Below are 14,799 nucleotides of genomic sequence, written 5' to 3'. Positions count from 1 at the left end.
CAAGGTCTGGGCCTTCTGTGTGCCTTAGTTTCCTCATCTGTCAAATGGAGCACCTCCCACCCACCCCAGCCTCCTTGGAGAATGGTGGGAGGGAATGAGAGTAGATATGAACCAGTTTTATAAACTCCAAATGCTGAGAAGGTGAGCAGGTCTAGGGAGAAACCCTAAACCACACCCTTCATTTCTTTGCCTCCCTCTTGCCCCTGCCCCCACGGCTGGGGCAGCCATCACTGAAGAACCACAGTAAACTCAGCTGCTGCAGAAAGGCCTTTACTGGGCAGACAGGGGCATGAGTCTAGCGCCAATGGACCAGGGTGAGGGTGAGGGCACGTGCCCTGAAAGAGCGGGGATGGCATCCCTGTCCAGGGCCTTGCCTGAATGCACTAAGGGCTGGCCCATGGGACAGGCTCTGGGGAGGTCCGCCACAGGGGCTTCGGGCCCCACCATCATGGAGATGCCGCCCTTGACACGGGGACGTAGCCTTTGCTCTCACCTCTGCCGTGGCTGATGTCAGGGAGCACTACCGGGTGGGGACAGGGGCTTGGGAGGGCCCTTCAGGAAGGAGAAGGGGCTGGGACAAAATCTGCCTATATGATGGAGGGGCGGTTGGACGGTATGGTAGAACCAGAGGCTTCTGGGGACCCCAGTGGGGGGCTGTACTTGGAGGCAGTGGGAGATAATTAGCTTCAACATTGAGGTCCAGGTTTGAGCAGGACAAATGGACCTCGTAGCTCCTTTAGGCTCAGGTGAAAGTGAATGGTTATCATTGGAACAGAACTGGTGAGGAAGAACTGTTACTCCCCAGCACTCTACCAAGCACACAGCTGTGGGCACACACGTGGGTACACATTTCCTGGATATTCACTCACTAGGCACACATGGTGGTACACCTTGCACACGTGGTTACACACACCTGTGGGTATGTGTGCAAAAACTGCACACACAGCAGTGCACATTATAGTCGGATGCACATATCTGTGTCAGGCAGGGGCCTTGTATAATAGGAGGGGTCCATGGTGGGTGTGTAGTGTGGTAGGAGATGGATTCCTTCCTGGACAGAGCCTCCCAGCCCCTGCACGGTGGACATGGGGTGGGGCGGGCAACAGTTACTTCTTGGCCCCCAGGGCCACCTGCCGCCTCATGTAGTTCAGGATGTCTATCTTGACGGTGTTGACTGTGGTCCGGTGGTACCAGCGCATGACAGGCAGACCATCTGGCCCCACCAGGAACTTCTCAAAGTTCCAGCGGATGTCATGGACCTTCATGGGATCCCAGAAAAGGCGGCCAGGTGAGCCCATGAGCTCTGAGGTGGGTGGACAGGAGTTCTGGAACAGGGATGAGAGGGTAGTGTCAACCCTGCTTGGAGTGAAGGCGGTAGAGTGGATGGGGCGTGGCCCTGGCCCCTCCCATCCTCCTCCCCAGGCCTCCCTGTGGGGAGCAGAACAGCCTGGAACTGGGAAAAGAGCACCTGTTGGAAGTCAGAAGACTGACTCCCAGCCCTGGCTCTGGCTTTCATTGTGAGATGCTTGGCATGTCCCTTTCCCTGAGTGGGCCTCATCTGCAAAGCCATCTGGTTGGAAGAGTAGTCAATGCCAAGGGGAAGGTGGCACGGCCTTGTCTTCGCAGGGGGCTGGCTCCAGGAGCAGATCTGCATCACTGTCCACCAGAACGCAGCCCGAGGCTGCTCTGAGCTTTGCTCGCTCACCTTCAGGAAAGTGTAGAACTTCTGCTCTTTCTCCCCGTTCACATCCCCTTTCTCGAAGAGCTGGAAGTTGGGGACAAAGCCTCCACCTGGGCGGACATATCTGCGAGGAATACCCTCATGTGGGTCCCAAGGAGGTGGGCACAGGGATGAGGATTTGGGGACTAGAGGGAGTCTGGATTTTATTCCATAGGAGACAGTGGGAGCTATTGAATGTTGAGAAGACACAGGGGTAATGTGTAATCTGCAGTCTTCTGGCTTGCTCCTTTGAGAGTACCCCCGCTTCCTGTCCTCTGCACCCCTCCACCACCACCCCCACCATACACTTTACAACCAGTCATTCCTGTCCCTCTTCCTCTGTCCTCTCCCTTCCCCTCATTGCACTGAACAGGGATCCTGGAAGGGGAGAGTAGCTCTTGGTGGCTGATGAATGTCCATCATGAGTAGGGGAAACACAGAAGCTGCCTGAGGCTGGTGGGCAGGGGACAGGCTGGGCTGGTAGGCAGGGGACAGGCTGGGCTGTGCTAGAGGAGCTTTCCCAGGACGCTGAGTGAGCACTCACTTGAGGGAGGCTAGGATCTCGGAGTTCTCTCCTGGTTCCTGTTTTCCAAATTGGTTGCAAGGGAAGCCCAGAATGACCAGACCAAATGGTGCAAGCTCTTCCTGTAGTGCATTCAGTTCTGTGTCAGGGAGAGAAGGCAGAGATGGCGCCTGGCGATGAGCCCTGCCTCATTCACGCCACTCCATCTGCTCACCCACTACACAGTTGAGGACACGGAGGCCCGGAGAGGGGGAAGGACTTGCCCAAGATCACCCTGTGAGTCCATGGTGGAGCTGGAGTTCAAGCCCTGTCCTTCTGACTCCAGTCCGACTGCAGTCTGAAGGGATCAGAGGTTTTGACGAAAAGAGAAAAATATCCTTCCTCAAATAGCAAAGCCACCCACTGGGGCCAGTGGGTTGAGGGCTCATGCCTGTTGTGCCCAGCCCAGCCCAGACTCTCAGGATTTAGTTTCCTGAGTGGGAGTCATCACTCCCTGGGTAGAAGGCAGAAGCTTCCTTGGTGTGGGGTGGGACCCTCATGACCCTCCTGTGCCCTTTGGTACCTCAGGACCCTAAGGATGGCCCTGGCCCAGCCCTTCCACTTCTGGGGGTACCTCAGGCCTCTGGTGCAGTGCCAGCTTCCAGCCCATCTGTTGCATAAACATACTCCAAGGGCTGGACAGAAGCATTCTGTCCCAGAGCACTCACTGCCCACTGGGCCCTGCAGCCCACTGCCATTCCACTTCCAGGAACTGTGCCTGCTGTTGCCAGCTGATGGCAAAGTGGGTAAGGGCTCAGGCTCCCAACCAAAAGGTCAGCAAATCCACCAGCTGCTCCTTGGAAACCCTGTGGGTTAGTTCCACACTGTCCTATAGGGGGTCTCTATGAGTCAGTTCACTCGTTGGCAACGGTTTTTTTTATTGCCAGCTGATGGCTCAGGGTTAGGTTGCCCCTGCCTCCCCTGCCAGCCAGCCTGCACCAGCCTGCAGGCTGTGCGTAGCCAAAGCCTCGCCCTGGGGGTGCAGTCAGATGCCCTGGGCCTGCCTGTTCCCTCATGCTCTTTACTCTGCCCCATCTATGAAGACAGGAGTGAGGGAGGACACTGGGGGTCAGGAGACCTGGGTTAAACACCTGGCTCAGCCACTAATAGCTTTGTGATCCTAGTTAACTTGTTTCTTCACCCCGACCCTTCTTTTTCTTATCTGTAAGTTGGGGAGAGGGGAAGGCTGAACCGATCATCTTTAACGCTTATTTTAGAATGGTCTTGAGAAATATAACCCACCGCCCTCCCACCCCCACTTCCCCTGCCGCACACACGGGGCCTCCAGCCAATTGCCTGTTTCCCAGAGAAGCCCTATGGCAGACGGGCTGAGGGAAGATAAGAAATTCTCAGCAAGATGGAGCACAAACCCAATCTCCTTTATCCCTCTGCTTTTAGTGTAGTTGAGGTACCCAGGAAAGAAGGATAACTGGGAATCTCCTAGAATACAGCAAAAGGCTATCAGATTTCAGGCGTAATCATTTTCACAAAACGAATACAGGGTTTGGAATCATGATCACTGTCACCCCTTCCCCGCTTGACAGCAGAAAAGCTCCTGTGATAGTACTATATCTAACTGGCAAACAGTTCCAAATGAAGCAGGGAGGCAGGGTAGATTCTTACCAATGTACTGGCCTGTCAGGCCTCAGTAGCTGGCCACGTTGACAAAGAGGATGTATTTGCCAGCATACTGCTTAAAGGGGATGTACTCCTCCCCATCAATGGTGAGGGCTCCGTACTCATAGATGGTGCCGCTCATGCCGCCATGACAGTCAGTCTGGAACAGAAGAAGATCAGTGCCAGCAAACGGTTAGAGCTGGAAAGTAACTTGGACATCTCCATATCCAACATAATAAAAGATCCCAAAAGGGACAGTGACTTACCCAAGACCACACTGAGCGTTGGAACTGCACTAGAACCCAGGTCTCCCAATTCCTTGTACGTGATAACAATTATGAAAGCACTTAATTGCCTGATGAGTGCTACAGAGAATTACTGTAGTAATTACTTCCACATCACTTTGCCAATTTATAATCATTTACCAGGTGGTTGGGTTGTTGGATGGACCGGACACATTGCGATTGGTTGGGTGGCAATAGTTCAGGCAAATGATGAGGAAGGCCTGAGCTAGGCCATTGTGAAGGGAGAATTGAACAGGAAGGAGGAAGCAGCAGTATGGCCAGTGGTGATTCAGAGACTACAAATCTGGAGGATTGGAAAGATGAGACTGTTGTTATAAACTAAGAAAGTAGAATGGGAGCCAGGTACGGGGAAATGCTGCGTGAGGATTAAGGGTAAAGCAACAGCGCCTCCCATATGGTAGATGGTCTGTGTAAACAAGCAGTTACTATGATGACCATTATACCTCCCTCTCTCCCCAACCACTGCTCCACAGTCAACTTCCAGAACAAGGAGGCACAGTGTGCAGTGAACTGTGAGTTGAAAGACCTGGGTTCCACTTCCAGCTGGGCCACCAACTCCTTGTGTTGTCTTGGGCAAGCCCTTTCTCGTCTCCAGGCCTTGGTTTCCTCAATTTATAAAGTGAGAACCTTGAACTGGATCACCTGTTGTCAACCACAATGGCTTGACAATGTCACTGTTGATAGGGAGTGGAGGGAATGGGGTTGCTGCTAGCAGGTGGGGTACTGCACACGGCCCACTGCCTTCCTCATCTCTGCAACAGACGACAGAGATCTGGGACTACTCCTGAAAGTGTGTCAGTACGGAAGGTGGGTTGTGGTGGGAAAGGAAAATGTTCAAAGCCATTGCATTAGGTGGCCTACAAGGTCCTTTCTGGCCCTGACATTCCTATGAGAGATGAACAGATAATAAACGGAGTCCAAACTAGCAGGCCAGGAGAGGACTGGGCAGGGTTGCAGTGAGAGAAGCAAATTCACTCCACCTCTTCCCATCAGCCCCGGAAGACTTGCTGGTGAGGCAAGGTACCTGAGCCTAACTGGGTGAAGGGAGTGATCTAGGCATGGCAACAGTCCAGTGCAGAAGAGTTGCCTAAATCAGGGACAGATAACCCAATAAGCAAGGTACTCACAGGCTTACTTGTGCTTACTTTCTAATCTATAGGGCACAATTTCACCTGTTTTTCACCACGTCTTTTGTGAAACCCATGTGAAATTGTGTACTACAGATTAGTAAGTAAACGATGAAGCCCCTGCATACTTTGCTTACTGGTTAATCCACCTCTGGCTGTCTTTGTCACCAAGGTGCCTCAGGCCTGCTGAACCAGGCTAGGCTGGGCTCCCTCCACCAGGCCAGTCCCTGACAGCGGGACTCTTGTTGGCTCTGGTGCAAATCCTGGTGCTTTACATGAGCCTAGTTTTCCACACCCGCAGGACTTTCGGTGGATGCTGGAAGCAGGCCCCAGACCTAAGCTCAACACTCCTGCTCCCACCAGGGCCTCTTACGGCCCAGCTGGGGTCAGTTCCACCACAAAATGCAAACAAGCTTAGACACGATAAACACATCCAGCTGGCCGCGGAGACCCAGCAGCCAGCCGGAATGGAGGCCTCCCTACACGCCCCTCCTCCCCCCTCTCCTTATTCCTCCCTGCTCCAAAAATAAACTCCGGGAAATGGAGAGAAAAATAGCCAAGAAGTTGTCCAAGTCCTCATAACTTGTAAACACAGGAGGACCAGCTTCTGGGCACAGTATGAGGGTGGGATAACGGGAGCCGATTCTCAGGAGGTTTAAATTCTTGCCTTTGCTGGCTGTGTGGCCCTGGGCACATCATTTTCACTCTCTCTGGGCCTCAGCCTGCTGACGGATGAGGACACTATTACCTGCCTTTGTCAGATCAAAACAGGCTTGAAAGCCTCTTTGAAATACAATTTCACAAGGCAAGGAATAGTGATTATCCTGCCTGTACCTAGAGTACATGGCCCTGATGTTCCTGCATCACTGTGAAGACGCCTGTGATGTTCCTCTCAGTAAGATGATGGAGACAATGTACTGGGCAGGGTGTCTCCGGGAGGAGGCATGAGTGCTGAAGCTTTCATGCTTTCTACTGGGACCAGTGAGGCTAGTGCTGTGGGTTGGGGTTAGCGGGGGTCAGAGGGTGACCTCTAGTGGGGAAGCTACCCCTCGGTCACCACTAAGCACTGCAACTCAGTCCTTACAGGAGCCCCCTCCCCTCCTCTGGGCTCATGGAGTCAGAGGAGACAGGGGAGAGGGAGCAGGGGTGTCTCAATCCTCCCACAGTTGGACCAAACGGAAGAGTTCTGATGGCTTGAGATTTGGAGGGTGGGACTCAAGCAGGACCCCGTGGCCTGGACTGCTGATCTGGGATCTTTCTCCTCCCTTCTACCACCTCACTGATGTGATGCTGTGAAAGGAGAGCTGGACTGGGAGGCAGGGACCTGAGTTATGGGCCTGGCAGAACCACTGACTCTGTGTGACTGCTCCTTTCCCTTCTCTGCAGCTCAGTCTCCTGGATTGTATAATGGAGTCAGAGTCAACACTGTCATAAGGGTCCTTCAGCTCTGATTGTCAGCCTGTGGTTCCGAGATCCTCTCTGACTAGTTTAGTCACCTAGAAACCGGTGGTTACTAGGATCCCATGCACGTCAGCAGTTGTTACTCTCTCCAGCTTCTGCAACGTCCTTTTGTAGAGCGAGGACAGGGGGCCTGAGCAGCCTTGAGATGTACTGCGGAGGGGACATAGCAAGGAAAGGAAGATTCTCTTTGTTCACCAGCTCCTCCCTTTGAACCAGGAGGAGGCAGACATCCCTCAGGGCTGAGTCAGCTTTTGCCTATTGAATTCTCTACATGCTGCACCCCCATCCCTTTGCCCTGGGGCTGGGGGGAGGGGAGTGGTTGGGTCCTAGAACCCAGGGATATGACATCTGAACTCTCTAAGGACCTCGGAGGAGAAATGGGCTTGCCTAGGCTGCCAGCAAGTCCTGGCTGGTAGCATCTGAGATGATTAAACCTTATCTCACCCTTTTTTGCTAAAATTTTTCTAGACCATATCTATCCTGTTTTTTTCTGACTCCAACTATCACTCCACAGAGTCCTGCAGAGAACATAGGGCTATGATGAGTTGTTCACAGGACCCACGTTCTGACCTCCAACCTTCCTGAGGCAGGGCCCAAATCCTCCCTTCTCTGGCTCTCCAAACTGAGAAGATAGGACTGACTCCATGGTGCTGGCCTGGCGGTGATCCACCCCTACCTGTACCCCACACTCCAGTGTTGAAACTCAGCCCCATCCCTGCCCTGGGGCGGAAGCGACCCAACTGCCTTCTGAGTTGGGGATTATGAACAGAACTGGATAAAACAGAGGAAGCTTGAAGAGAGTGGCTTCTCAGCCATCCAGTCTCTAGGCTGACTCCAAGGAGGGGCAGACAGAGTGGGATTTAGGCTGAGGCTAGAAAGGGGGTTAGAAACGAATGGAAAGAACCCCATGCTGGGGATGGATTTCCTGAGCAATGGATAGAATTTTGGTAACAGAATCATAGACTCAAAACCTTAGAATAAAGACCCAGAGGATTATAGAAAAACAGAAGCTCAAAGCTTGAGGAGCTTACTTGTGTGCAGGTTGTGGTATATGTGTGTGTGTGTATGTTTTAAGAGGTTGGATCTATTCCTCCCACTGGTTTCTACCTGCCTACCCTGGGAGAGAGGAGAGGTCTACAGACCCACCCCGGAGCATACTGTCCAAAGAGATAAGCATGCTGGGTCATCCCCTCTCCTCGCCAGCATCCCCACTCTGCCCCATTCAAAGCTGGCAGTCCCCAAACTGTCTCCAGCTGCCAGGTTTGCCCAGGCCAACGTGGGCAGTAGGTGGGTGGTGGGTAGTGAGGCTGCCCAGGGCAGGAAACTCTTCAGAAAATAGCTTGTGAATTGTTCAGCTTCTCCAAGTGTCCCCTCTGAAGCCTTCAGCTTCCTTGTACCCCCCACTTCAACCCTCCTGTAGATGGTGAAAGAGAAAAGAGTTAAGGACCTCGCCAGGGTCCAGGGGGTTCTGCACTGCCAGCTCAGAGCTCCTTCTGTCACAGGTCGTTTCCTCTTTTACCAACGCCCTGGAATCCAAGCGACATTTACACCTGCGTTTATTGTTCTTGGACTAGAAGTGCCCCCATCGCAATTCTACCCAACTGCTTTCTCCTTTCCTTTCGTCGTCTAGTCTGGCAGTCTCCCTGGGAATCTGCGCAGCCAATCCAGACGCCAAGCCTCCACGCCCTTTTCTGTGCCCCCGTCCACCTTCAAACCCCACAGGCAGGGAGAAACTCGGGTACAGACGTGGCATGGATGTAGCAAGGCGCCCCCAGGTAGCTGTGGGGAGAAAGCGCGAACTCGAGAGACCTTACTCCCTTATCCATTCTGCCCACCCCGAGCAACCACGTCTCCAATAGATGGAATTGCGCGAAGACTGAGAGAGGAGGGTGGGGGTCCCGGAGGAGACAAGCACAGTTAAAGGCGTCGTCCTTCTGGAGGGGAGCCCGGGAAGGGAGGGTGCCTCGCCATGGAGAGATGGACACCTAGGGGCTATGTTCGTTCTCCCGGTCCCCCACTCCGCACACTCACTAACCTTCGACTTCTCCTGACCCCAGCTCGGCGGGACGAAGCCAGCCAGGAGCAGGGAGAGAAGGCAGGATGCCCGCAGCAGCCGGGCCATGGCTGGCTGGGGGCGCGCCTCAGGCTTACGCGTGAAGCTGTCTGAGCGCGGGCCAAGGTCCGTCTGAGGTCTCCGCGGCTCTCAGCCACCCTTCAAGCCCGCGGTGATGACCAATCTGCGGCCAGGCCAGAGCCCTTGTAGCCAATCGCAGGGCTGCTGGGATTTCAGGGGCGGGCACAACTCACCCTCCGTCTCTCCCCCTTCTCAGGCCCAGGGCGACAGTGACATAAGCAAGTCTGGGCAGAGAGATGGGAGTCAGGTCCTTGTGAACAAGTGAGGCCACCCCTTTCTCTTTCGGCTTTAAAAGGGTGGGGGGAAGGGGGCAGGCGCAGCGAGGGCAAGGAGTTAAATAGCACTAAGAGCTGATGGAAGACTCGATTCGTAGAACCGTTTCTAATTCCTCGGGTTTAAAAACATCCCGTTGTGGCGTTCCCTCATCCCTACTGCCTCTGTTCCGGTTGAAAGGAATGAGAATTTTAAAATTTCAGCAAGGTCTGAAGTCGGACTTCCAGGAACATTTACTATATGTAGGTTTCCTGCTTAAGAAGTAAACTGTGGGTGTCTTAGAATTTAGAATGCAGTCTTCTCTTGGGAAAGGCCTAGGGACACCTCATCTGTTCTGGGAGCAGAAAGTCCATTTGATCAGTCATTTGCCCCCTCCGGGGTCTTGAACACGTTGCTTTCCTTATCTGGGCCTCAGTTTCCTCAACTGTGTAATGATGGGATTGGTCGATGATCTCTATGGCCCTTCTGGCTCTAGCTGGGTGACTTGCTTCTAAAATAAGTGGCATACCTAGATCGGGAGTCCCTTGAGGGCAGGAACCATGATCACCACCTGGCACAGGGCCTACCACACAACAGGTGCTTAATAGTTGCTGAATTAATCAATCAGTGAATTCTTTTTTCTGCTCGAAGATATACTTAGGATCAGGGTAGGCAGCTCAGGTGTGGGCTGTCTGGGTGTGATCCTGACCACAGGTAGGGAATGCTTTGGAATCAATGGCTCCCGAATCTGCCTGACCACCATAATCACCTGGGAAGCTTTTAATACAGATTCCTGGGCTTCACTTCAGAATCATTCTATTAGAATCTCTAGGGGCAGAGCCTGAGAATCTGCCGTCAGACAGGTTCCAAAGATGATTCTGAAGCAGCCGGCCTGGGTAGAGTCTTGGTGATGGGAGTCCCAGAATGAAGTAGCTTCTAGAAATTGCTTCCAACCCAGCAGTGCCTTGAGATACCATGTCTTTAGAGTATGTGGGTGTTCGGAAGATCCACCCCAATTTCTACATTCTCCACAAAGCCTTCCCTACCTCATTCCACAGCCTGTTAGATGTAAAAGGAAACCTGGAGGCCAGGAAGTCTTTAAATGAGTTAAAATACAGAAGCCTTTGAGCAGTGGCTGGCACAGAATATATGTTCAACTAATGTTAGCTAGTTCGATTAATGTTAGCTAGTCCAATTAATGGAAACCCTGGTGGCATAGTGGTTAAGTGCTACAGCTGCTAACCAAGAGGTCGGCAGTTCAAATCTGCCAGGCGCTCCTTGGAAACTCTATGGGGCAGTTCTACTCTGTCCTATAGGGTCGCTATGAGTCGGAATCGACTCGACAGCAGTGGGTTTGGTTTTTTGGCTTAGTCCAATTAATCACCTCATGTCACTGAAGCCTAAAGATGGGGACAAATAGCAAATCATTGACAAAGAAGGAGCCAGAATCCAGGTTTTTAGACTCTTGTCTAAGGAGCTTTCCACTTTGTTCTCTTGTCTTCTGAGGGTCACATTTACCCAAAGATACAAACATCTGTATAAACATCAGTTCGTTAGAAATCCATTGTTCATTAGTAAAAGGCATCTAAACAAAACCAAACCCATTGACACTGAGTCAATTCCGACTCATAGCGACCCCCAGAGTAGAACTGCCCCATAGAGTTTCTAAGCATCGCCTGGTGGATCCGAACTGCCAGCCTTTTGGTTAGCAGACATAGCTCTTAACCAATATGCCACCAAGGCATCTAGTGACCCTCAAAATATATGCCTAACATCATGAAGGATGTCGAAGAGTTTTCTAGAAGCTACAGTTCCTATCTTCAAAGGTGTGCCCAGCACCTAGGTGTGAGGCCCTGGGGTCGTGCAAGTATAGGGCTGGTGCCTCCTGATATTTTGTACCCTATGTGCCTCATTTACCTCATCCTAGTCCCAGTCCTGGTGTCCAGATTCTTTGGGAGACACCTGAGGTGCTACCCCTGGCTCTGCCAGTGACTTGCTGTGGGACCACAGACCAGTTACCTTCCTTCTCTGGTCCTCAGTTGGTCCATCTGTAAAACAAAGGTCTTTGCCAGTCTCCCAGTGGTGGTCTCTGTGGCTCTACAGTTCCAAGGGTCTGAGGAAGGACTGTGCTGCAGAAAACTCAGGAGCACCTGACTGACATGGGCTGGGGGCGCTAGGGGAGCATGACCTGGCATTGAGCGTGCTGTAGTCCACTGTCAAAGGAGGTCTGAACACTGGTGCAAAGAACCTGAAGAAGACAATTAAAACAGTGCTTGCCAGTCTTTTCACTATCTGCCTTTCTAGCACTTTTGGTTGACTTGTTCTCAGGGACCCTATGTTTTGAAAGATGTTGTCCTCTGCCGAGCTGCTTCCTCTTGCCCTCAGGATAAAGTCCAAATTCCTTAGTGCTTTAGACAATGCCCTCAAAATCCAACCTCTTTCCTCACCTTTGGCCATGTTGCCTCTTGTTTTCTCTCCCCTCAGCTGTGCTGGACTTTTTTCTGTTTTTCCAACATGCTCTCCTTTCTCACCTTTAGGTTTTGCCTATAGCTACTCCCTCGGCCGGGAGCACTCCACATGCTCTCCCTGTAATTGGTTCTCACCTACTCATTTGTTATTTCTCAACTTAAACGTCACTTCTTCAGGACAGAGTTGCGTTCAGGTACCCTTGCTTTATTATACTTCCTAGAATATTTGACACCTCCTACATTAAACCTTAAACCCAAACCAAACCCATTGCCGTCAAGTTAATTTCGATTCACGGTGACCCTACAGAGTAGAACTTCCCCATAGGGTTTCCAAGGATGTCGTATTTATGGAAGCAGACCACCACATCTTTCTCCTATGGAGTGGCTAATGGGTTCAAGCCACCAACCTTTCGGTTAGCAGCCAAGCGCTTAACCACTGCGTTACCAGGGCTCCTCATTAAACCTTAATTGTACTTTATCATCATTTCTTGTTTGTCTGTTTTCTGCACTAAGAATGAAGTCCACAAAAGCTTCATTCTCAGCACCTAGCACAGGGCTTAATACATAACAGATGCTCAGTAAATACCTGTGAAATAAATTAATGTCAAATAGAATACTATTAGGCAGATAGAATCAGCAGAGCTTTGGGTTGGCATGTGCTAAGAATTTTGAGCTCACGCAACTGGTCTGATTCCAGTAAGACTCAAGATGTGTAAGTTAGACTGGATAAGCTCGTTAGAGGCAAACAGTTGATCAGGGCTTCAGGAGGGGTGGTGTGGAGACAGACGCTTTGTAGGGATCATAAGCTAGTTTTGCTCCCAACCTGAGAAAGCTCTTTACCTGACAAGTGGGCACCCAGTACCTTTTCCCCTTCTTTCTTTTGAGACATATATAGGGAGGTCACCACCTACTTGGTTGATGGGTGAATGCAGGCTGCAGATGACTAAAATGAGGTTTTTAAAAGAAAGTGCTGATACTCTGTGTCTTCAGGATAAGACAGGACATTAGTTAATAAACAGGAAGGAACTGTGAAAGCCCAAAACAAGAAAAGCTGGCCCTATCATTGCTGATTACGTGCTTCAGGACCTGGACTCAGTGATGGGGTCAACCAGTTCAAATGAGGTGCTGTGGTCTCTAGTTGGAATTCCAGTGTGGACTGACTCATCCTTCCAGCAACAACTTGGCTAGTGCTCATTCTCTTCCTTTGGAGGCACCAGAGTGGGCAAACTCTGGAGGGGATTGGGGTCTATGGGAGCAAGGAGAGGAATGCCTGATGCAGCTTCTTCTGGGTAGGCCCCCATGGGGCAGCAGAGGAAAGGTTCAGCACCCATTATTTCAGTGCCAATTTCAAACAGTGGCCTCATTTTGCAATTAAGAAGGAATCGCAAAACCCAGGTGAGGGTCCTGGGGCTGCTGCGGAGCCCAGCAAGGGGAGAGGTGGCTACAGCCTTTGCTTCTGAAGCTAGTGTCTTCAAAACTCTGGGCCTCATCTATGGAATGAGGAGTTAGATGAGTTTATCCTTAAGGCCCAAGCTTTAGGATAATAGGAGTAACAGTTAACATTCACCAAACATCCTGTGTGTACCAGGTCCTGCCTTAGATTTATTAACGCCTTAAAAAATCCTGCAACTTCATGATGTAGCTAACAATGTTATCCGCATTTTCCACATGAAGAAACTAATATATAAAGGGGTTACAGTCAGTAAGTGATAGACCTGGATTCTAACTGGGATGTTCTGTCTCCAAAGCTCTTGACCCCAGTACACTAGTTCCTTTTTATTATTAGATATTGTTTCACAAACAAATTTATATACTGAGTTTCCTTAGGAAGACACATCTTTGTAGAAATGACCTTATTCCCTGACCCTTATGGTGGGTTAAACGGCTTTCACACTCACTCCCAAAGCCCCTGTGAATTACCACGGCATTTCTCAGTGTGAGGTAGCTGTTGGTTTCCTTGCCCATTGCCCACTCTGTCAACACTGTCTCTCTGCTCTGAAAAGCTAGCACCTAATACAGTGTTTGACCCATGGCAGTAGTTACTGTGTGTGTTGTTGGATCAATGGGTGACGAAATAGAAAAAGACACTACATTCACATGTCCCCTTACAAGTAATGTATAGGTAAGTAGCTCTCATTCCAGAGCAGAGATTCTCACAATTCGATGTGTGTAAGAACTGCCTGGTGAGTATGTTTAAAACATGGATGTCCAAGACCCAGCCCAGAAACTCTAATTTAAGAGCTTCCCAGTGGGGCCCAGGATTTAGCCCTTCCAGCCAGCACCACACACAAACCATCCCTATGCAGACATCCCTCTCCGATGGGATAGAAGCATTCCAGCAATGTGGTTGGTAAAGATAATGCTGCTTGTCTGTGGATTTGCAGCTTCTTGGTGAGGAAGGGCACAGAGTCAGGTGGGAGCCAGGAGAAGCTTTCTTATCCTCATTACACACTCAGTCTGTGATGTCCAACATGGCAGCCACTAGCCACATGTGGTTATGAGCACTTGGAATGTGGCTAGTAGAATTGAGAGGTGCTATGAGTGTAAACCCTGGTGGCATGGTAGTTAAGAGCTATGAGTGTAAACCCTGGTGGCATGGTAGTTAAGAGCTATATAGCTGCTAACCAAAAGGTCTGCAGTTCAAATCCACCAGCCACTCCTTGGAAACTCTATGGGTCAGTTCTACTCTGTCCTATAGGATTGTTGTGAGTTGGAATCAACTCGACGGCAGTGGGTTTGGTTTTTTAGTTTGGTGAGTGTAAAATACACACTAGTTTCTGAAGATTTAGTATGAAAAAGAACGTAAAATATCTCAATAGTTTTTACATCATTACAAGTTGAAATGATACTATTTTGGATATATTGGGTTAATAGAATATATTGAAATTAATTTCACCTGTTTCTTTGTATTCTTTAAAATGTGGCTACTAGAAAATTTAAAATTACATGTGTGACTTGCATGATATTTCTATTGGACAGATCCTCATAAGGGATTGGTGTAGGACTATGATTGTCCCTTTGAAATCTAGGCTTATCTCCTGTTGGGGGCCCACACCACCACACCCAGGATCAGTCATTTGCTAGGAAGATTCACAAGACTCAGCATATCATCATACTCATGCTATAATCTATTCTATAGAAAAGATACAAAAC

General features: G+C 50.5%; 1 protein-coding gene across 1 annotated transcript; it reads right to left on the bottom strand.

Annotated features, from left to right (window-relative positions):
* Positions 1–234: 234 nt before the first annotated feature.
* GPX3 (glutathione peroxidase 3) lies at positions 235–9,019 on the bottom strand. Its single transcript, XM_049874143.1, has 5 exons — positions 8,828–9,019; positions 3,906–4,059; positions 2,265–2,382; positions 1,706–1,805; positions 235–1,325 (listed from the first exon to the last, which is right to left on the bottom strand). Exons 1-5 carry the CDS (start codon positions 8,912–8,914, stop codon positions 1,107–1,109), a joined length of 678 nt encoding a protein of 225 aa, XP_049730100.1. The 5' UTR covers positions 8,915–9,019; the 3' UTR covers positions 235–1,106.
* Between the last annotated feature and the right edge of the window lie 5,780 nt (positions 9,020–14,799).

Source organism: Elephas maximus, chromosome 2, assembly GCF_024166365.1.
Source record: "Elephas maximus indicus isolate mEleMax1 chromosome 2, mEleMax1 primary haplotype, whole genome shotgun sequence".
Taxonomy (NCBI): Eukaryota; Metazoa; Chordata; class Mammalia; order Proboscidea; family Elephantidae; genus Elephas; species Elephas maximus.
Note: the sequence above shows the minus strand (reverse complement) of the source record. Positions and strands in the feature narration are given on the sequence as shown.